Below are 22,238 nucleotides of genomic sequence, written 5' to 3'. Positions count from 1 at the left end.
TCCCTTCCCTCCTCCTTCTGGTGGTTATGACCTGCCCTTGCTTCTTGAACTGATCTGGTAAGGTAAAATCTTCCATTTTTGTGCAGAAAATTGAAGGTGCTCTGGGAACTTAACCAACTTGCTGTACACATGCATGAGGTTGTGTTGTTATATGTGTAACTTGAAAAAGTTCTGGGAAACTAGAACGAAATGTTGCAGATAAAATCAAATAAAAACCACTAAAAATAACTGTGTTAGATTATTTTGCATGTACGAAAAGTGGTTATGCGAACCTTCAAGAAGAATATTGAGATTCTAGAAGCTTTCCTAGCGACGAATGATATAAAGATTATCTTGGGCTATCGACCAGGTGATTTTGGAATCTTTCCACAACTCACCTGGTCGATAGCCCGAGATCTTTTCAGATTATAATTGTTTACTTATTTCTTAACCAGCACTGGAATCATAAATGATGACACATGGGAATTTTTCAATGCCTTTATTGACATCTGAACCATACAAAAGTTCCTTTGATTCACTTGTAACTTATCTGCACTAAATGATAAAATGTTTAACACAATGCATACATAACACATCACATATCAAAATGCCAATTTTACTTGAAAACTTGGCTCCTACTCCTGTCACAGGTATTTATTTTTCCAACAAAGCACCATAGGAGTTTAAAAATGAAAAGAAAAATACTCATGGAATGCTTACAAATCTTGCCTGTGAAAAGAAATTATTTTGCTATTCTTTTCGTAAGTAAACACATCACTGTTTCATTTCTGGTATGCTTCTCACATTGTTAGGTGGTCTTTGATGGTAACGTTTAAACTTGATATATGCAAATTGGAATCACACTAAAATCTTGAGAACATTCCTTTCCCCCTCATTCGTCTTCCTCTGAAGACACCCCTGGCACCCTCTGTGGAGCCTCTGTGCGGAGCCACGCTTTGACCTCTCACTGCTGAACCTCTTTCTGAAAGAAAAATTGTAACTGTCACTCATGACTAAAGGCGAAAAATTAACAAGGACTTAAAAGCAGCAAAGTCAGCTTCTAATTTGAAACCAGAAAATAAAAAAAAACAAAAAAAACATAATTTTCCTCTTAAGGATAAACTGTAGATGGGACCAACTGTGTATCTGGCACCCTTAATCACTACTGCACGTCGGATTATTATTATTATGAAAAGAAAGATATAATTCATCTATTATATTTTTGTAAAAGAAATTTCCAGGTACATATGTATTACTAAATCTAATATCCAAGTACAGTGAACACCGATTGTACGTTCTTCAATTTAACATTTTCCCTTATTTTAAGTTTATTTAGCTTGGTTGCCTAAAAAATGTGAAATCGAGGTTCCACTGTAATATCAATGAGTGTCATGGTCTCATGCATTAATTAAGGAGGCTGAAATTTCTTCTTTAAAGAAATAGCACACTTTGTATCAGTACATCCCTAATTTTCATATAGCTAAATTATTTTGTATTTCAGTAATGTTATATAAATATTAATGTTATGCATGTATGAACCCTAAGGATGGTGGAGATAAGATGAGGGGTTCCCACATGAATTCCAAACGTATTTTCCCAGAGTTTTCCAGAATTCTCTTTTTTTTTTTTTTTTTTTTTTAATAACTTGATAGGTAGTGCATTACTATTTGAAATATATTTTAAAATGGTCTCCTCCACTTTCACTCCTTAGTCATACCCTCCTTCTTTTCTTTGTAATGAGACTGATTAATCAGTCCTCAGCATCAGGCAATATGGGCATATGGCACATCTGTTTTATCAGTAATATTACCAATGTGATACATTTATAAACAGTTTGTAAATTAGTGAAATATTCTGCCATTTTGTTGCTATTTTTATGAATAACAACATACAATTCATATGCCATGGATTTGTAAAGTAAATGTCTAAACATGCACACTTTTAGCATAGAATCATTGCTCCTCTACATATATTTTCAAGTCTGAGTTCGTGCCTGTATACCTAAAGAAGAAAAATCTTTGGGATGAACTTGCAAAGATTTTACAACACATCTGCCTTGAACTGAGGCCATTGTGGAACTTCCTCCTCCATTCATAAACTTGTTGATATGGTAGACATGCATAGGGTTATTGAATTTTTGTTTGCAGAGAATTTCTGCACATTTTAGACTTGCAGAGGGCAAGAAAGCACTTCTCTTCACCCTTAAGAGACAGCCCTTGGGACTTTACGGAAAGTGTAACTTGAGGGGAAATGCATCCCTTGAATTGAAAGTGGTAGTCACATGGAATGAGTACGATGTGAGATACAAATATGCTCTTCTCCTGAGCACAGAAAATAAATACTGTGCCGTCACTTTGATTATGTGGGTGGGTTTAAGTTCATAAGCAGCATCACAGGGCTCCCACTTTAAGGATAAGCTAATGAGGTGGAAGGCCAGATTTTTAGTTCTTGTGAAAACCCATGCCTTTTTCTCAAAAATAAAACTAACTTCAACTCTCTACTACAAATAGTTCTCCCTGCAATGGTTTGTACATATAACAGTTGGGCTGAAAAGTTCGTAGGCTAACATAGTAAAAAATATTTTTTTGACAAAATTCGATTTTATTATTCAATATAGTTGCCTTCGAGGGCGATACAACGATTATAGCGGTCATACAATTTTTCGATGCCATTTTTATAGTACGATTTCTCTTTAGCCTCAAAATAGGCCTCAGTTTCGGCGATTACCTCTTCATCAGTGCTAAATTTCTTTCCAGCGAGCATTCTTTTAAGGTCTGCAAACAGGAAAAGTCACTGTGGGCCAGATCTGGAGAATATGGTGGATGGGGAAGCAATTTTATTACGGTTGAATATCGCTAAACATTGCTCCGAATCATCAAAAGGTTGTTGCTTTTGATCGATTTTGCACACAGCTTTCGCATGTTCAAATATTCATGCACAATATGTCCAACACGTTCCTTTGATATTTTTAAAGTCTCAGCTATCTCGATCAACTTCACTTTACGATCATTTAAAATTATTTTGTGGACTTTTTTGATGTTTTCGTCGGTAACAGCCTCTTTGGGGCGTCCACTGCGTGCATCGTCTCCGATGCTCATTTCGCCTCGTTTAAATTTAGCAAACCACTTCTCAACGGTTGATTTTCCTGGTGCAGAGTCCGAATAATGTTTATCAAGCCAAGCCTTGGCTTCAACAGTATTTTTTTTCGCCAAAAAGCAATGCTTTATTAACACACGAAATTCTTTTTTATCCATTTTTTCACAATAACAAAAGCTGCTTCACTCACAATGCTATATCTCACGAACTAATTATCCGGCAGCTGTGAAATTTATACACGTATCTTTTGAAGGTTAGTACTAAGTAAAAATCACATGGATTTAATTCTAGTAACGCCATCTATGAGTCAGCCTACAAACTTTTCAGCCCAACTGTTATGCAGATTTACACCTGCCCCATCATTACTTATCTGAAATAGGACTGTGAGCAGCAGATCTTTATTTATTTATTTGCTTGTTAGGAGTGTTGTACATTTCGAGTACACCGTTCTTTTAGAATTATCTTTTAGCCTACATGGCACTTTTAACGTCATGTAATTTTAAAGTCTATATCCCAATACCCTTTTTTACCTAATCCTGGACTTATTTTTACATATATGATGCAGTATTTTATATACTGAAAAGAAATACCTGAAGAAGTGAAGCGTAGCTTCACGAAACGTCGTCTGCAAGGAGTTTTAAGACTATTATACTCACTCATGTAAGTTTTTTACTTTTTATACTGCGAATTGTTAGGAGTTTAAACCATGCATTGGACATTATAGACAGAAATATGAAACTGAAACATTGCAGCTGAAACATTCTCTAGCATGCACAGGTAACATGCACTTGTGCTAGACCAAATTGAGAGGGATTAAAATGGTACCTGCATATTCACCATTGTGTCTTCCATTCTTGTGGCAAGAATTGCAAATTGGTGCTGATACTTTTGAGGAAAAAAATATTCTAATGTAAAAGCTGTGCTTTTCTTTTGGCAGGAAATTTAAAATTCTGCAAGGTTTTTAAAAACATTTATATCTAATTAACTGCAAATGTTAGAGTTCCAAATTTTAGTTCACTGTGTTCAGTACAGATTATCTGAATATTGCCTGATGTGTGTTCCACTCTTGTGGCAAGAATTACACACTTGCTGCCAATACTTCTTACTATTATCAACAAGCAGAGTTTCAAAATGTTCTTGCTTCATTTCATAAAAAGGGCTGTAGCTCCTCAAACAGCACTCTTTTGCTGATATATTATATTTAACTTTTACATGTAATGATGAGAATATAAGAACACTTTAAGAATGTGCGACAAGTAGGGGTCCAAGAGCAATTTCCTGAAAATTACAACTTTTGAAATTGTGTAATTTCAGTTCCCCCGCCGAATTGGGGGACAGGCATTACATGTCCTCAATGAGTGGTCTTATGTCAGGCTTCCCTCCAAATTTGGTCCATCCAGCATTCATAGGGCCGACACTAGAAGCAAAATTCTGGATATTTTTTGCATAAGCTGGCAACAGTGCCACTCTTACAAAATGTTATTATCTTTTCCCCAAAGAAGTATCAGTCTATTTTCAACACAACTTTGCATGGTTGTAGAAATGTACCACTGCTACTAGTACATTTACTTTGGTCTATTGTGGTGGCTACAGAAGTATGCCAAATTAGCAAATTTCAATTTTCTTCTTCTTCCTTTGACATTCATTACTGGGGGACACAATGGATAAATTTCACCTCTGCTAAAAATCCTGGCATTCCAAGGGGGAAAAAAACGATTTCACTATCTACCACAATTAGTTCTTGTACATTGCAATGTTCTCTCCCACAGTGTGTCACTCTCGCATCATGGAAGGTACGGACCCTTAGGATGGCATTTAACTATGTAGCAGCAGTCAGGCAGACATGACTGTCGATCACAGAGAACTCACATTGCAAGTGCACTGTAGCCTTTTCCCCCAGTCATGGCATGAGAATTTGTTACACTCACGAGTTTGGGTGTTAAGTGCACTCTCTAAAGATTATGAGAGCTTTAAAAGGTCTTTAACAGCTAGAGCTCGTTCAACAGAAACTGTGTAGACATTACAAGGATTTTTGCAGATTAGATTTATTCAAAACAAAAGTGAAACAAGAACAAAGATTTTACGAGTTACAGTAGGAAGATACACTAAAACACTGTTACTGACAGTTACCTGTATGATTTCCAAAATCACTTTACAATTCTAAAAAAAGGATAAACTATTAACATTCTGGTCCTCGAACTACAGACTTCAGCTTTTATCTTATCAGTTACCTGCATACAAAGTACATAACACAAACAATATTTGTATGTGTACTAGTTAACTAATAAAAAAGATAACCTCTTATGATATGATAGTTAATACAAGGTGTGGCAATAAAGTTACCGGATTGATTTTCTTATTCATTTCAGGTCACGTCGATAACAAACAGCTGGGTAGGATAATGACCTGTGGACTACCCTCTGCCTGCGCACAAACTTTTACACACATGCATGGAGCAGTCTGGCTTTAGCTTTTGTTAGAAGCGGATCATGCATCTGAGCTCTGTCGGAATCATGTTAAGTTTGAAAGTGGAACACCGTGTTAATGTCAAATTTCTCACAAAACTTGGGAAATCCGCAATGGAAACTTACTCAAGACCGTATGAAGAAGGTAGGTAAAATTGTTCGAGGAGATTGTCGCCTGAGCATTCAAGCAATTTATGAACTCTGAAATATCAATAAGGAAACTGTTACAGATTATACACATTGATCTTGGTATGAAACAAGTGTGTGTGTGTGTGTAAAAGTGATACAAAAAATTCTCGCACCCAATCAAAAGGAACATCGAATGAATTGTTGCGCTGGCACTCTTGAAAGCATCAAAAATGATCCTGACTTCCTCCTAAATGTAATTACTTGTGATGAAACTTGACTTTTTTCTGCATGACCCTGAGGCTAGGCGACAATCCATGCACTAGAAGAGCCCCCAAGCCCTGGAGAGCAAGTCCAAATTTCAAGCAATGATGATGACTTTTTATATATGAGAGGGATTATCTACGTTGATTGGGTGCCTGAAGGTCACACTGTCAATCAGTTGTATCATAAGAATGTTTTGGGAACCCTCCGTGAATGGGTGAGAAGAAGGAGACCAGACATGTGCAAGAATGGCTCATGGATTCTTCATCAGGACAACGTGCCAATTCACAACACACTATCTGCAAAGATGGATCTAGCCGCCATGCAACTTTTTCTCTTCCCAAAAGCCAAGTCTGCACTAAAAGGAACCCGGTTCAACTCTTACACAGCATATCAGAAAATGACCTGCAACACTGATTCTAACAGTTGGAGATCCGTGTGAAGCAGAGTAGGGACCGGGGATAGGACTACATCGAAGGGTACAACATTTCGATTGTAGGGTTTTTTTCAACAACAGTTACAGCATGAGTCCGAAAACTTTATTTTCACACCTCATATCCTTTTAAAATACTCATATACATTTGACCTCTAATCTTATGTGCTTTGGAATATGCAGATAGGAATAAAATTTGGGAATAAAGTTGCTCAAAACAAAAAGAGAATGCTTAGGAGTAACCATGAAAATGTGTTTTTACCCTGCGTTGAAGCGACAGGGTACCAAAAGAGGTTGATACTAAAGAAGTGAATTTCCCAGCATCAATATGACAGGGCATCGCTGCATCTCTCGTCAAATTAGGCAGAGTGGGTTTCTCTCACCCATAGTCGGAGGCCAACTAAACAGCTAGATCGAGATGTGGGCTTTATAAATTCTCCACGACACTAGCATAAGCAAATGGAAGAATCAAGAACTATAAAAAGTGTACCCAACTGTAAGTATTAATTACATACAAAATTAAATTTGAAATACACACATATAATTTATGAACTTATGAATATCCGGTATAAGTTGTGACGAGTCAGGGTCGTTACAGCATCATGGAAAGTTTGAAGATTCAAAAGTGTTTGCCATTAAAAACCAGGATTTTCTTTCCTGTACAAGAATGTGTATGGTGTATTTTCTTGGGGGTCTCCCCAATCGTGCGGTGGTAATGTTGTCAACTTGAAATCAAGGAATCACCAGTTCCATACCACTGGATACAGAGGCACATAGTAGTTCAGATCCCTTTTAAACTGTAGGGGAGCAAGATCATAAAACCTAAAATGCAGGAAAATGTAAAATCACAGTTTAAATTTAGAGTCAAACGTAACTATTTATTAAATTGAAGAATGGTCTATACCTGTCCCAGGGGTTCCACTTGAACCTGGCTCGTTCCACACTATGGGCGTTGGCCTACTACCAACTCTCCTAGATGCAAAAGATCTTGGGAAAGATCGACGAGCAGTTCCACTCCCTCGAGCAATGGGCTTCTTGGGTTCCTCAGGTTTATCTTCAATGTCTTCCACTTGAGCAACGTCTTTACTTTCCTCTGAGTGCTGAGATGAATCTGCTGCAAACTCTGTGGAACGAAATGCACCTATTACTACAAAAGTCCACCATGTACCCCCCCCCACAAAATCCCAATCAATTTCAATCACCTTTTGCATTAAATTTTGATTGATTGCAATATCACATTTAAAAATATTATTGTATGTTTTTACTACAGCTGAGCCGATACAGATACCCTCTCTGATTCCCACTGATACCAATACTTGAAAATTGTAATAATTAAAAGTTATTAAAAATATTCATTAACAACAGTGTGTAAGTATTTCACTAACTACATGCATCAATTGAACAAGATTTTTGCTTTAAAATAAACAAAAATTACATTAGAATATTTTCTCATCACAAAATTAAGTTCTTTCTCACAAAGCTGGTGCAAAATAATGAGAAGCTTTGAATTTTGCATAATTTCCTGGATAATTAGACTCCGCACAAGTGTCGAGAAGCATTTTTACAAAGCCCGTGAAATACCAAAATGCCGGAAAGATATCGGTTAGTATTGGAAAATAAATTTCAACTGATGCTTTCAGATTCTGATAGTCGACGAGCTAGCTTCGTTAACGTGGAGTCCACAGAGCACCCCCACCAGCTGCAACAATCACATTTCAATGCACAGTGTTGCCACACATCTACTCTACGCCACCTTGTCCCTCCTACAGTCTCCACATTGAGTTTGCAAACTACGGCAACACCATATCCGCAGTCATGTGACTGAGACTCCATGTGGAGTAGACAAGCAGAATGACAGCTGCACCCATTGGCTGAAGGTTGAGTGTGATTGGACGAAAACAACTCGCCCGCTGTTTAACCCCACCCACGTTCGTGATGGCGGCTTCCTTCAGTTCTTGGATGTTAATGAAGTAAATGCGTGGACTACGCCATCAGTATTGGCCGATAGACATGTATTGTTCTAATATAATATTTTGTAGCAACCTGCAAGGGAACTGTTCCTGGATGGAGATATGGATAAAACATAACAGTTGTAAGGCAAGGTGTACTGTTTGCATATTAATGCAGTTTTATGTTTAATACAGTGTTATTTCATTGGTGTGTTCTTTTTATTATATTCTGGTTAATTCGAATTTTGGATATTTTTCGTAGCCCCTTGGAGTTACTAAAAAATCAGCGCTCTTGAATTTTATTTTTTCTATCCATAATATAAAAATACATGGATGCATGTATGCACTCCTCTATGCAGATACTTCCCTTTACAATCAACTACACAGGAATTAATACAGTAACAAAATAGCATGGCAGATTTGATTTATTTATTTTATTTTACTTCGCGTTTTGTGCCTCTTGGCTAATTTGCGAAGATGGGGATGAGTTATGAAATGATGAAATTGATGAATGGACATTCACAAATAACGATGCCTGAGCGAGATTCGAACCCGGAACCCCTGGCATCGTAGCCCGATGTGCTAACCACTCAACCACAGGGTCCGGCAATAGCATGCCAGAGAAATGAAAGCAAACCAAAGAAAGTTAGGCATGTTTCGGAACCAGAAACATGAAATTCTGAGAGTGAAATGGGAAGGAGTGTAGTTAGAACTGGTGGACAAGAATATCTGGGAAGAACAACAACAGGGAAAATAAAAATAAGATAATAATAATAGTTTGTTAAATATAAAATATATTACCAAATAATCAACATCATAGGGTGTAAAAAAGAATTTTAGGGGAAGACCAAACTAAGAATATATAAAACTATTATCATTCCAACTCTGCACAGAAATGACAGAAATATGGCACAGAGAGCCTAATGCTGCAAAATAAGCAGAAGTAGGATAACAGCAACAGAGATGACATATCTGAGAAGAGTAAAGGGAAACTAGACAAGACAAGAGTTATAAACACAGCTTCAAGTTGAATCAGCTGAGGAAGTTGACTTGGGTTGGCCATAGAACAAGAAGGTAAACCATGGTAAATGTTGGAAGTAAGAAAAGAAGGTAGCAGAGGGAGACAGAAGAGGGTGGGCACAGTCTTACAGAGATGGAGAGGGGAAAATGTAAATGTATGTATATATTGAAATGTATTTTGTCCATTAATGCGGTTTTAGGGTATGATGTAAAATATCTTACTTACATTCTACTGTGTATGTTATTCAAATATCTTGTGTTTTAAAAAACCTGCAATTCAATGTAAGTTTGTAAACTGCTTTATTAAGGCACAAAGGCTGTTCACGGCAGTATAAAATGTTTAAATAAATAAATAAAACATTACCCAAAGTGAAGAGGGTATCACCAGTTTCAGAATATTGCTGAAGGACCTACTTCCCAGCAGCACGAAGGGAAGGAACAGAAGGAAGAAGAAATTCCAGAATGACGATGACAAAAAATTAATATTGAGAAACAAGCTACAGGATACTTAGATAGAACCAGACATCCTCTTTTTCCCAGACATGTCCTACATTTGAGTCTTATGTCTGCCGTCCAAGAGAAATTTGAGAAATGTCATAAACAGGGAATGGATCTATGTATGTATTAAAAATGTGCTAAATATGTAAAATTAAATACATAGATAGTTATTTTCACCAAAATACGGAGTAAAATATGGCCTTATAAAGCACTGAAATGTTCTTGCTCTTTACTCTTGGCTGCATATTTTTGAAATGCAAAAATAAAATCATGCCGGTCCAACGAAATCCACAAACTGCTCTGGAAAGCCCCTTAGAGGACAGGCCAGATAAATTGTTTACAATGTTGCAACATATTATATGCAATCAGAAGGAGTTACATAAACTTAAGTATAATGTTGTTGAGTCCACAAGCGTCACACGGGAATATCTAAAGGGATAGTTTCTCAAGTTTTGAAAGAATTAAATTGGATTGATTTGTTGTTGTAAGTCCACTTTATGCACAGTAAGGCTATTCGGGACTGGACGTACAGTTTAAAGTTGGATCCGAACCACTATGTGCCTCCACCAGGAATCGAACCCGGGATCCCTTGATTACAAGGCGATGACACTACCACTGCACCATCGGGGAGTTCAAGTTTTAAAAGAAGGAAAAGAGTCGTTGGCGAAAGGTGAGCTAAAGTTTTGTACTCTGACAGGTAGAAAATAGCACAGGAAAAGCGAATACAAATTTCGTTGAAAATCCTCAGACCATTCCGGTCCCTCCAGGTTGCAACACTGCGAAGCAACGTCGCTGTGAAGAATGGAGAAGGGAGCTGCGCAACAGCTATTTGCAGCATCTTATTTTTAAACTTGTCAAGTTATAACAATTTACCTTTTTAATAATATAAGACACTACATGAGCTACATAAAATACAGTATGCTTACATTGACATTCATTGTAAAACAACACGAAGCGTGTTTTCGTTTTCTGGTTTAAAAACAATGAAAAACAAAATTTTGTTGTGAATGTTCAAACATGGATTTCCTTCTGTTGTCTCTTAAAATGCATTTACATTGACTAAAACTGCATTCTATATTGCAAGAAGTAATGGGAGTGTATTTGAAATTTGTCGGTTATTCACAAGAAATTTACCCCACTCTTTCGGTCACATGGGGACATGTATTGCTCGAATATGGAGTATATGTTGAGAATATTCTGAAATGTGGAAGTAATATGTAAAAATAACTAAAATATGTAAAATATGAGCCAAAACCTAATATATGGAAAATAAGAAGTGATTTTTTCAAGTCTACATGCCATGATGCACAAAGATAATACAAAATATAGCTTATTTCAACTTCATACATAAATACGAGGGTCATACTGAAAGTAATGAGTAACAATTTTCATGAACCAAGTTTTGGTTTTATTAAAGAAAAACATACTACATCATAATCACACATATTATACACAGACTTTTCTTTATTTTCAATGAGCTGCTCACAGACACAGATGCACTGCTTTCTCTATGTGCTCCATCACGTGGTAGTGTTCACCTCATAACTGTTCATTTACAAAACCGAACAGATGATAGTTGGAGGGTGCAATTTCGGGACTGTGCGGCAGAAGTTTCTGCAATTTCCCCCAATTTCCTCCCTGGTGAACTGAGCAGAATGTGGGTGTGCATTATCATGTTGAAGGATGATTTTGTTTCCAAAATGTTTATCCCGAAATGCAGGACGGAGCTTGTGAAGCATCATATCCAATGATGGCAAGCAATTATGGTTTCCCCAGGTTCAAGAAATTCAACCAGAATGCAGCCCTCTGCATCCAAGAAGACTGTACCCATAACTCAGCCAGCAGTTCATGGGCGACTGATCCGAGGCTGATCTTTGATGCTCGTGTTTCCATCCTTCAAATGTTTTACCCATCTTCTAACACTGCTAGCACACATGCATACATCTCCATGCATACGCTGAAGTCTATTGTGAATTTGAGCAACAGGAATTTGCTCTTTAACAAGGACTTCAATCACAGCACGTTGTCGAAATGAAACATCACTCTCAGCAATTTTGAAACAACTGCCTGTGCTCATGCGATCGAAGCTAATGACATCACACTACCTTGACGTGTTCAGTAAAGTTTACATTTTGTTATGATTTACTTTGTTTGCATGTATTGATGGATTCGCATTTTTAAAAAATTGTTGCTCATTACTTTCAGTATGCCCCTTGTATGTATTTACATATAAATCTGTTTCCTGGTCATAAAAGTACTACAGTGTCGCATTATTTGAATGAAGCAAACACATGTTTCAGTTGAACAGAATATTTGTTTGCTATTCCAGGTCATACAGCAGATGTTGACTGACTGCTTGACTTCTGTTTTTCAGCATTGTTTTATTGCCATTTTCAAAGAGTGTTTTCGTTAATATCAACACAACGGATTGATGAGAGAAATAAATGTCTTATGGTTTGTAAAAGGTTTGATACTGCTTCAGTATAATTTCAAAAGGTTTGACTGTTTAATTTCACAATTATATTTCACTCAACCTGAATTTTTAGAGAAAATTTGCTCCTCTCAGAAGTACAACTGACAACATATCTAGTAAGAAATGCTGATTACAAGTTTGGGAAGTTTACGTAAAAAAAAAAAATCCAAACTGAAAATATGCCAATTTTATATTATTTGCTAACATGTTGTATTAATGTGTATCATTTACTCTTACTGATTTGTATCCTACATTTTGAGTAAGAGTCCTACAGTTTTGACCATATGTCCTTCTTTTCCAAGGAGGCCATTTTGTATGCATACATGAATGCTCGTTAAGAAACCAAAAAAAAGTTAACTTCTAAACTCGCTTGCATGCACACACAGTGTGTTGCACAGCATGTGTAAAAATAGAAAACTTTCACAGCAAGTAGAGGACATCCCGACAAACAACTTTTCTTGATAATATTTTGCTCATTCCGATGTAGTATCAATGCTATCAGCCCTGAAAACTGGATTTTGAGGATTCCCACGTGAGCTCTAACTGCATTTTCCCTGAGTTTTCCCGAAACCAGTACACTATTTTAAATATATATTTACAATGGTTTATGGTGCATCTGTTTTATCACTAACATTGCCGATCTGACATATTTATGACCAGTCTGTAATTTAGTGAAATATTCTGCATTTTATTATTATTTTTATGAATAAAAACATAATTCATGTCAAGATTTTGTAAAGTAAATGACTAAACAGGGTTCCTTTTCAAAAGCAAAACCTACTGAAACCACTCAGTTAAATAAGAAGATGAATGAACATTTATGATTTTGTATCTGATCAGTATAATATTGATTATCAGTATGCATATTAGTAAATTTTGCACAGTAGTATATCAGTATCAGTCTAAAACTAATTCAGAAATAAAATATAATCTTTGTGCATGTAATTAAGGCTGCAATGGAGAACAATAAGTGGCGTACATAAACCAGCCTTTAAATAATTTACTTAAATTCTGGGTTAGAAGCATTTTAACAGTCAGAGGTGGTCTAGTTGGTAGGGCATCTGACTGCCAAATGGGGACACCCAGGTTCGATTCCTTGGGGAGGGTGATCTAAGATTTTGAATGTTTCAGGCCTTGTGTCTGCAAATAGTGACTCAGGGACTCAGACAGCCTAACTAAATGGGTTCCTGAGGGAGAAAGATGGCTGGACATGGTACTGATCACATCATCTCCAACATGGTCAAGATCAATAAAATGTGTGGGGTCCTACCCCGAACCCCCATCCCTCTGTTTTGTGCAATTACTCGTATGTTAAAGCTAAATTTATAAAAAATAGGGTATCAGCCGATACCAGGGATATCAATATCGGTGAGTATCACCTGAAATTTTTTTCACCGATACCATTGATTTTGAGTGGCTAGAAGCGCATCCATAACCAACATTTGTTTCCTTTCAAAGGTTCGTACACTTTTTCCACCTTACCTTTGGCTTTGAAGAAAGGTGAAGAAAAACGCATTTGTGCATTTGTTAATTGAACGTGGACTCAAGTTCCGTGAACAGCAAGTACGTGACAAAGATCCATATGCAGATAAGACTCGCGGTCAGGTATCTTGCAAATCAAGGGTAACATGAAATTATCCCCATAGGAGTTCTTTCAAAGTCTACTAGCCTTTGATCCTACAGATGTGGCCTCGTGCAACAATAATCCCAATGAGGTCCCTGCAGACAACGAGACACTTGGTTTATTGTGGACATCTCTCTCTTTAAGATCCCCCGCAGTCAAAACAGTCATCTGCCCTGTGACTGCGTGGTGGAAGGTCTCAGACATAGTGCATAGCATATTCCTGGAAATTCAAATACCTGGGCTAATACCCCTTTTCCTTTCCAATTTCAGACTCTTGTTTGACTTGACCTGTATAACTGGGTTTCAACAGGCATGTTTCGACACAGGGAACGAGGCAAGGGAATAATTTTCTTTGAACGACAGTTGATTACTTACTTTCTGGAAAGTGTAGTGATGGGTTGGATTTCCTTCCATGCCAAGGGATAGAACTATGCATTTTTTTTTTAGAAATCATTTGCCGAAGTATATATATGTCGAAAGTAAAGTAACCTCGGAATATCACTGTCCTGAAGCCAATCACCTGATATAGAAGCAAGATACTGATAAGCTTTCATTCTCTTCTTACATTTCATTTATTATTTTTTTCCTCTTTGTTAAAGTACATAAAAGAGACGAGGTAGGTTTTACATTGCAGTTTTACTTATACTTTCAGAAATCGTGTCGGGCTGGTAAATCGCCAATTATTCTTGTATCGACGGATGATTTAATGTTAGTTTGGGAAGAGTGATCCCTTTGTTTTAGAGGAAGTTGAAGGGGCATGATCTCATTTTTCAACATTTGGGGGAGGGGAGACGATCGCCTCGCTCTTAGCTTCTCATAATATTTCTCTCATATTTGAAACATCTGATCGATTCACTGATCTAAAAAAGACTTGTAAAGTTGAGATGCATTGTTGCAACAGAGCATCGTTTTGTAAGTTAATTTATCATCGCAGCTTGCCAGAAATACATATTTATAAATGTAATAATAATAATAATTATACTCATACATTATATACAGGGTGACTGGTAATTAGATGTATTCCCTGAAAGGGGTTAAAGTAAAGACAATTTGCAATAAATTTGACCATATGATACCCCGTCCGAAAATTAGTAGTTTTCGAGATAATCGAATTTCAATTGTTTTTTTAAAAAATGACAATTTTCCACATAAAAAGATGAATTGAGAAAAAACTACTCATTGTATGAAACTTATTTCAGCATTTTCTGATAGGTAACAAATAAGTGGTTCGTTGAAAAAAAAGTTTTTCCAAAATAACAATCACATGTAAGTAACGGGTGGGTCTAAACTTACAAGTGATGATAAAAAAATGCACTCTTAGTTTACTTGGCAACGTATTAATAAAAAAAATGGTATGACACGAAGCGTACAAATTACGTAAATTACTTCCTTGTGTCATCTGCTATCCAACAAGGTACAAATGTTGCTAACATTCACATTTGTGTACAAGAAATAATACTTCATTCATCTTAATGTGAATGGAATCAATGAACAATACAATTAAAGAACATTACACGTCTTGCTCAAAGTGGGCACCTCCGTTACGAATGCAGGCACGCAGGTTTTTACGGACATTTGGTCTCTTAACTCGTGATGTGATGGTGTCCTTGATGTGTTGACCAGCTGTTAAGATCCTCTCCCTGAGCTCTTCTTGCGAGTTTACCGGTGTCTTATCATGTGGCTCCAAATGTAAAAGTCGCAAGGCGTCAAATCGGGGGATCAAGCCCAGGGAATCGGTCCGCCTCGGCCAATCCATTTCATTGGGTAATTTTCATCCAGCCACTGTCGCACGCCCAGGCAGAAGTATGGATGGGCGTCATCAACAATCATTTCATCGAGCCATTTTTCCTGCACCAAATCTTAAATGGCATCACTTATGAACATTTTTCGAGGAACGGGATGGCAATGTTGTTGGAGGATGTGCCTCTAGCTACAAGACGTGACATGATTTATCAGCATGATGACTGCCCAGTTCGATCCCCCGATCGATTTGAAGCCTTGCGACATGTGATTGTGTTAGAAGAGTTAAACAGCAGCTGTGAGCAGTATGGGATGAAGATTAATGTAAAGAAGACAAAGGCAATGGTTATAGGACGGAAACCAAGGAATATTAATGTGAGAGCAAACAGTGAAAGAATCCAGCAAGTGGATAGCTTCAAGTACCTCGGATGCACTATAAGCAGTGACATGAGCTGCAACCAAGAAGTGAAAATGAGAATCGCAATAGCAAAAGAAGCTTTCAATAGAAGAAAAAATGTTTTTTGTGGACCCATGGACATAGATATATATATGTACATACATACATACATACGAGGAGTGCTCAAGAAGTAATGCCCCACATTTTTTTCTCAGCTAATATTTAATTGACGATGATATTGCTACAGAACATTGTTGTATGTATCCTCTATACATGTTATTTTTCAACATAATCTCCCTTCACTGCTACGGCCTTACGCCACCTTGGAACAAGGGCTTGTATGCCATCCCTGTACCAGCTTGCAGGCTGTTTCTTGCACCATGTTTTCGCAGCACGAACCACACTCACATTGTCCTCAAATTTCACATCGCGCAGTGCATCCTTCATTGGCCCGAAGAGAGAGAAGTCGGATGGAGCGAGATCAGGGCTGTAAGGAGGATGGGGGAGTACAGAGAACTCCAATCTGGCGATTGCCTCAGTGGTTTTCAGGCTCGTGTGGTTTTGCATGCAAAAGCAATACATCCTTCACATTTCTGTCTGGTCTCACTCTCCTGTAGCTTTTCTTCAGTTGCTTCAACGTGTTGATGTACCTGTCAGAATTTTACTGTTTCACCTTGGGCCAAAACATCATCAAGAACGACCCCCAAACATGTCCCAGAACACTGTGATCATCACTTTACCGGCAGAGGCTGATGTTATGAACTACTTCTTTCTTGGTGATTGTGTGTGGTGCCACTCCATCGATTGATTCTTTGTTTCTGGTTCGTAAAGGTGTGCCCACAACCCGATTGTGAATATTCACCACACTTTCGATCTCAGCCACCAAGAATTGAATTACCGCTCTCTGTTTGTAACGAGTGTCACACAGACCCACCATTTATACTCACCGCTACACTGCTACCGCCTATAGGTTGAACATGAAACTCTGCACACAAACTAAGGAAGCATCACAGTCAGACTGAGGAACAGGACACTTCAATATCTTGAACCAGTAATGAGGAAAAAAATGTGGGGCATAACCTTTTGAGCGCTCCTCGTATACGTATATAAACAAATGGAGAAGGAGACTGTAAACACTTACCACACAAAAATAAAAAGTTTGACATTTCGCGACCCAGGTCACATTTTCAACAGAGAAGAAAGAGATCGTGGTTACGAAGAGTAGAGGCACAGAATACTGACGGCACCATCACTACAGTCAGTGTTGCCAGAAACAGTAGATAGAAAAAACAGTTACTTTCACCAGTGTTTACTGCATGGTGGGTGGGTGGTTTCGGGAAGAGGGGAAAGGGTTATTGGTTGAGTTAATGGCGTGCATGCCTGATTTATAGGCCCTTTCCCATCGCCAGTGAAAAGATGTGTCTGTGTGTGTGTGTGGGGGGGGGGGGGGGCAAAAGATGGATAATGGCAACACGGAAACAGTTGTTGAAGGTGGTATTATGGCTGTTGGTTGGTGTAGATGGCAACTGTGAAATCAGTTTTGGCTGGAGGAAGGGTGATTATTGATCCTTAGGTTCAAGGGGTGGATGTTTCGCCCAGGTAGAAGTTGCCACAGATTTGGCAGATGAGGGTGTAAATCAGGTTGGATGAGTGACAGGTGGCCTTGGGGTGAAGGGTGAACTTACCTGCAGCTGTGGGGATCGGAGGGTGGGGTAGGTGATGAGAATGGGGCAGGTCTTGCACCTGGGTTTGCTGCAACTGTGAGCTGGGGGAGTGGTGTGGAAGGGGTGGAAGTGTTTTGGACCAACATGTTCGAGGTTGGGGGGCGATGGAAGACGACCCTAGGTTTTTCCCAAAAGATGTCCCTGGTGTCAGGATCACTGTGCAGGATGGGGAGGAGGTAGTGGAGGGTATGTCGATTTTTGTGATGTGGGGGTGGTATTGTGTGATCAGTATACCTCGGATTTTTAGGTTCTAAAAAGTGTGCTTTTAGGTTCCTAAAACAGGCTCTAAAAATCCTAAAATAGGTTCGAAAAACCTTAAAATAGGTTCTAAAAATCCTAAAATAGGTCCTAAAAATATTAAGTTAGGCCCAAAAAAACCCTGAAGTAGGTTAAAAAAAATTAAATAGTTTAAAATTTCTGAAAAATGCTGATTAGGTATAGTCACCAGCAATGAAAATAGGACACCTACATCCTGAAATATGCACTATCTTGCATAACGTTGTGTGTGTTGCCTAACCCTACGGCAATGGTAGAACTTACCATTGGAAATTTGCTATTAAAATCCACTCTTCGCCATATAGTTAGGCAACAATCTTTTTTCATGTTATCCACAGTCAAACTCCGCAATTTTTTCTGTGAGGATCATCATATATGCTGAAAATAATCTTTCAACAAAAACATAGTCATAGTTAGTTTGCCACAAAGCACCGAAGTGACGCGAAAGTAAGCAAGACCACTTTGGATTGTACAGGTGACAGTAGCACCAGACATTTTGCTTTGTTCAGAGCTTTGAAAAATCACCATGGACTTGGAGGAAGGGAAATCGACAGAGAATGTTTCAAACACGTTCGTCATTGAATCTTTTTGTGACCAAACAAAGCAAATGCCTCTGTGTGACAAAGATCCTGTAAAACCTTTAAAAATACAGGGTGTTTGAAAAAGAACTCCCTAGTTTTAAGTATAAATTTAATAGGGAAAGTAATGAAAACTTACATCAATGAGTACATATCATGAAAGAGGATTCCTTCAAGTTTTGTTCAATGTTAGTACACCTCCTCAACGTGGGATCCATTTGTTGCCCTGCACACGTCGAGACGATATTCCACTTCTCGCCATGTATTCACCAACATTTCAGGTGTAAGTGTCCCAACCGCAGCGACGATTCTTTCCAGTAAATGATTGATGTATCTGATCCTAGCACTGTATACAACATTTTTTATGTGGCCCCAAAAGAAAAAGTCCAGTGGGGTTAAGTCTGGGCTTCGTGGTGGCCAAGGTATTGGGCCAGACCTGCCTATCCACCTTCCTGGAAAGCGAGTGATAAGAAACGCACGCACCTGTTTACTGTAATGAGGTGGGGCGCCATCTTGTTGGAAAAACACAAGCCCCTTTTCCGCCTCAATATCGTCCATTTGGGGAAAGACGTACTCTGTCAACATGTCATGGTAAACGTCCCCGTTTATTGTTTTTTCTACAAAAATGAAAGGACCAACCACACGATCTTCCATCAAACCGCACCAGACATTAAGTTTGGGAGAGTCACGTTGATGCTGAATAACTTCATGTGGATGCTCTGCCCCCCCCCCCCCCCAAATTCTACAATTATGATGATTCACTATTCCACTGACATGAAATGTAGCCTCGTCAGAAAAGAGAATGTTTGGTAAAAAATTGTCATCATCAATTCTGTGTAGAAAGTCAACAGCAAACTCATACCTTTGGATTTTATCAGTAGGTTTCACTTCATGTAATAGTTGCAATTTGTAGGCACGCAACTTTAGTCTTTTACGAACAACATCATACACTGTACCTTTAGGCACTCCTAATTGTAGGCTACGACTGGCCAATGACTTCTTTGGGCTCCGAACACACAAAACATGGATCTGTTCAACAACATCTTCGGAAGTTCTCGGTCTACCTGGTGATTTACCTTTTAAAACACTACCGGTTTCCTTGAAAGACTTTAGCCAATGACGGATAGTATTTGCTGTAGGTGGTTCACCACCATACTGACGTCTAAAATTACGTTGCACTGTTATAACTGACTCAGTTTTCACAAAACAAATAACACACTGCACTTTCTGTTGCGGAGTACACATTGTTGCTGAGTTGCTCTGCACTACATGAACGCTGGAACTGAACTGAGGGAACAAAGGAAAAAAACACAGCACTGGTGCTGTCTCAAGGTCAAGCAGACCTACCAACTGCAAGGGTGCCAAACTTGGAGAGTTGATGAATGAAACACCACAAACTAGAATACTGTATGTCACTTTGTACAGATTCTACGACACATTAAAACTAGGGACTTCTTTTTCAAACACGCTGTATATAAAAACCTAAAAAAAGGCTAGATTTAGGTGCAAAACCCTAAAATAAGTTCTAACAAGCGAAATAGTTTTTTTTAGGCAATATAAAACTTCATCAGTTGTTGCACTTTTTAATCAAACGTTGACATAACTTATTATTTCTTACATACCTGTAAAGGAAAAAATAGGTTAAAAACCTAAAATCCGAGGTCTAGTGATCACAGCTGGAGGATTGGTTTTGGGTTGTTTGGTGCGGTTGTGGGAGGTGGCTCTTGTGATTTGTTTGTTGATGAGGGTGGAGGGGTAACCACGGTTGGTTAGGGCTTGGTGCAGGCATACCTTGTAGTTTTGGCAGGATGAGTTGGAGCGTTGGCCTCTGAGAGCTAGAGAAAATGGGATAACTTTTTTGTTGTGGTAGGTACGGGTGTGAGCTGGAGTAGTGGAGATACTGGAGGTGGTTGGTTGGTTTGATGTGTATGGAAGTTTCCAAGTGGTCTCCAAATGTGGATGTTCACATCTAGGAAGGTCATTTGGTCTTTGAAGTGGAACCAGGTGAATTTGAGAGTAGTGAAGTTGTTCAATTGGTTTAGGAATGTAGTGAATGAGGGTTCGCCATGTGTCCAGAGGAGGAAAATGTCATTAATGAATCTTAGCCAGAGGAGTGGTTTCAGTTGCTGGGAGTCAAGGAATTCCTGTTCCAGCCTGCCCATGAACAGGTTGGCATGAGAGGGGGCCATAGCTGTGCCACGTATCTGCAGGTAATGTTGGTCACTGAAGCAGAAGTTGTTGCAGGTAAGTACAAGGTTGGCTAGTTGGGAAAGGGCCTATATATCAGGTATGCATGCCACTATACCCCCCTGGACTCAACCTAGCCAACCAATAACCCTTTCTCCTCCTCCCGAAACCACCCACCCACCAAGCAGTAAACACAGGTGAAAGTACCTGTTTTTTCTATCTACTGTTTCTGGCAATACTGACTGTAGTGATGGTGCCATCAGTATTCTGTGCCTCTACTCTACCACGATCTCTTTCTTCTCTATTGAAAATGTGACCTGGGTCGAGAAATATCAAACTTTATCTTCTTGTGTGTTAAGTGTTTACTGTCTCATTCATATTTGTCTTTATCTGGCCTGGCACCTTTTCTCATCCTATTCCTGTGTATGTATATATATCAGAGGTGTATATTCTAGGCTTTCTGGGCTATCTGCGAAGCCCAGGCTCAGACGAGCAGAAAAATCGAATGGAAAATGTGCATAAAATTGTTCATTTTAATATGAAGATGATGGTGTTTCAGGAGTTGGCACACTTATTTATTAGAAGTTGTTACACTAATTTCTGACGAGTTGGCAATCTTGCCTGCTTCTTTGAACGTGGAAGGGGTCTCCTGAGTTTAGGATGGCAGTCTTCTAGCATGAATTCCGTCAGTGCTGCGAACCCCTTTTCCCAGCGTGGAATCTTCACAGGAATGGGAAATTTTGGAGCAAGGAAACTGAAAACTAGTTGCTTGTGACAAAGAAATTTCCACTCTGGGCCAAGCACACCAATTGCAGACAATTAGGACAAAAGGGAGAGGCCGCTGACCTCTTCAAACAACAACGTGGGGGTTAAGAAAGTTGGGGAGTTTGTTGCTGTCCATTTATGGTTTATACTTATGAACTCACCTAAAAATAACCGAACTGAGCTGACAAAGCACAGTGCCAGTTAGCTGCCAGGTACTCTTGTTCTGTAGTTCAAGTGGAATCACGTTGGGTTCATTTCCTTGGTGGATGGAACTGTTTTCTTTCAAGGCTGGTCGCTGAGTAGTGTGGGGAGTGAGTGCGTGGATATATTTTTGTGAATGATATGTGCTGTGTTGTGTAGTGAACTAAATGAATGACATAATTAACGAGCAAATTAGTCGGCTTACGTATAAGGATAAGCTTCAAATCGTTGTTAAAATTTTTGTTTTTAGTCCACTTTGTGCACAGAGAGAGGACGAGACCTATAGTTTAATGTAGGATTTATGTGCCTCCACCGGCTATCGTAACCGAGACCCCCTTGTTTCAAGATGACAACATTACCACTACGCCAACGAGGAGGCTCTAAATCATGAAGATATGTAGGACTCAAGACACTCCAAAAGAAATATACAAGGTAAGAAGTTT

At 38.6% G+C, this 22,238-nt stretch overlaps 1 protein-coding gene across 1 annotated transcript in view; it reads right to left on the bottom strand.

Moving 5' to 3' along the window:
• Nucleotides 1–463: 463 nt before the first annotated feature.
• Mgtor (nuclear basket protein megator) overlaps nt 464–22,238 on the bottom strand; it is a 362,060-nt gene continuing 340,285 nt past the window's right edge. Inside the window, exons 34-35 of the mRNA XM_083118344.1 lie at nt 7,268–7,486; nt 464–961 (exon numbers count right to left, since the gene is read on the bottom strand). Of these exons, the coding sequence (XP_082974470.1) occupies nt 843–961; nt 7,268–7,486 (338 nt within the window). The 3' untranslated portion in view covers nt 464–842. The remainder of the gene's footprint in view (nt 962–7,267; nt 7,487–22,238) is intronic.

The sequence above is a fragment of the Lepisma saccharinum genome, chromosome 3 (genome assembly GCF_977018435.1).
Source record: "Lepisma saccharinum chromosome 3, izLepSacc3.1, whole genome shotgun sequence".
Lineage (NCBI taxonomy): Eukaryota > Metazoa > Arthropoda > Insecta > Zygentoma > Lepismatidae > Lepisma > Lepisma saccharinum.
The sequence above is the reverse complement of the archived record's forward strand: the minus strand, read 5'-3'. Positions and strand labels throughout refer to the sequence as shown.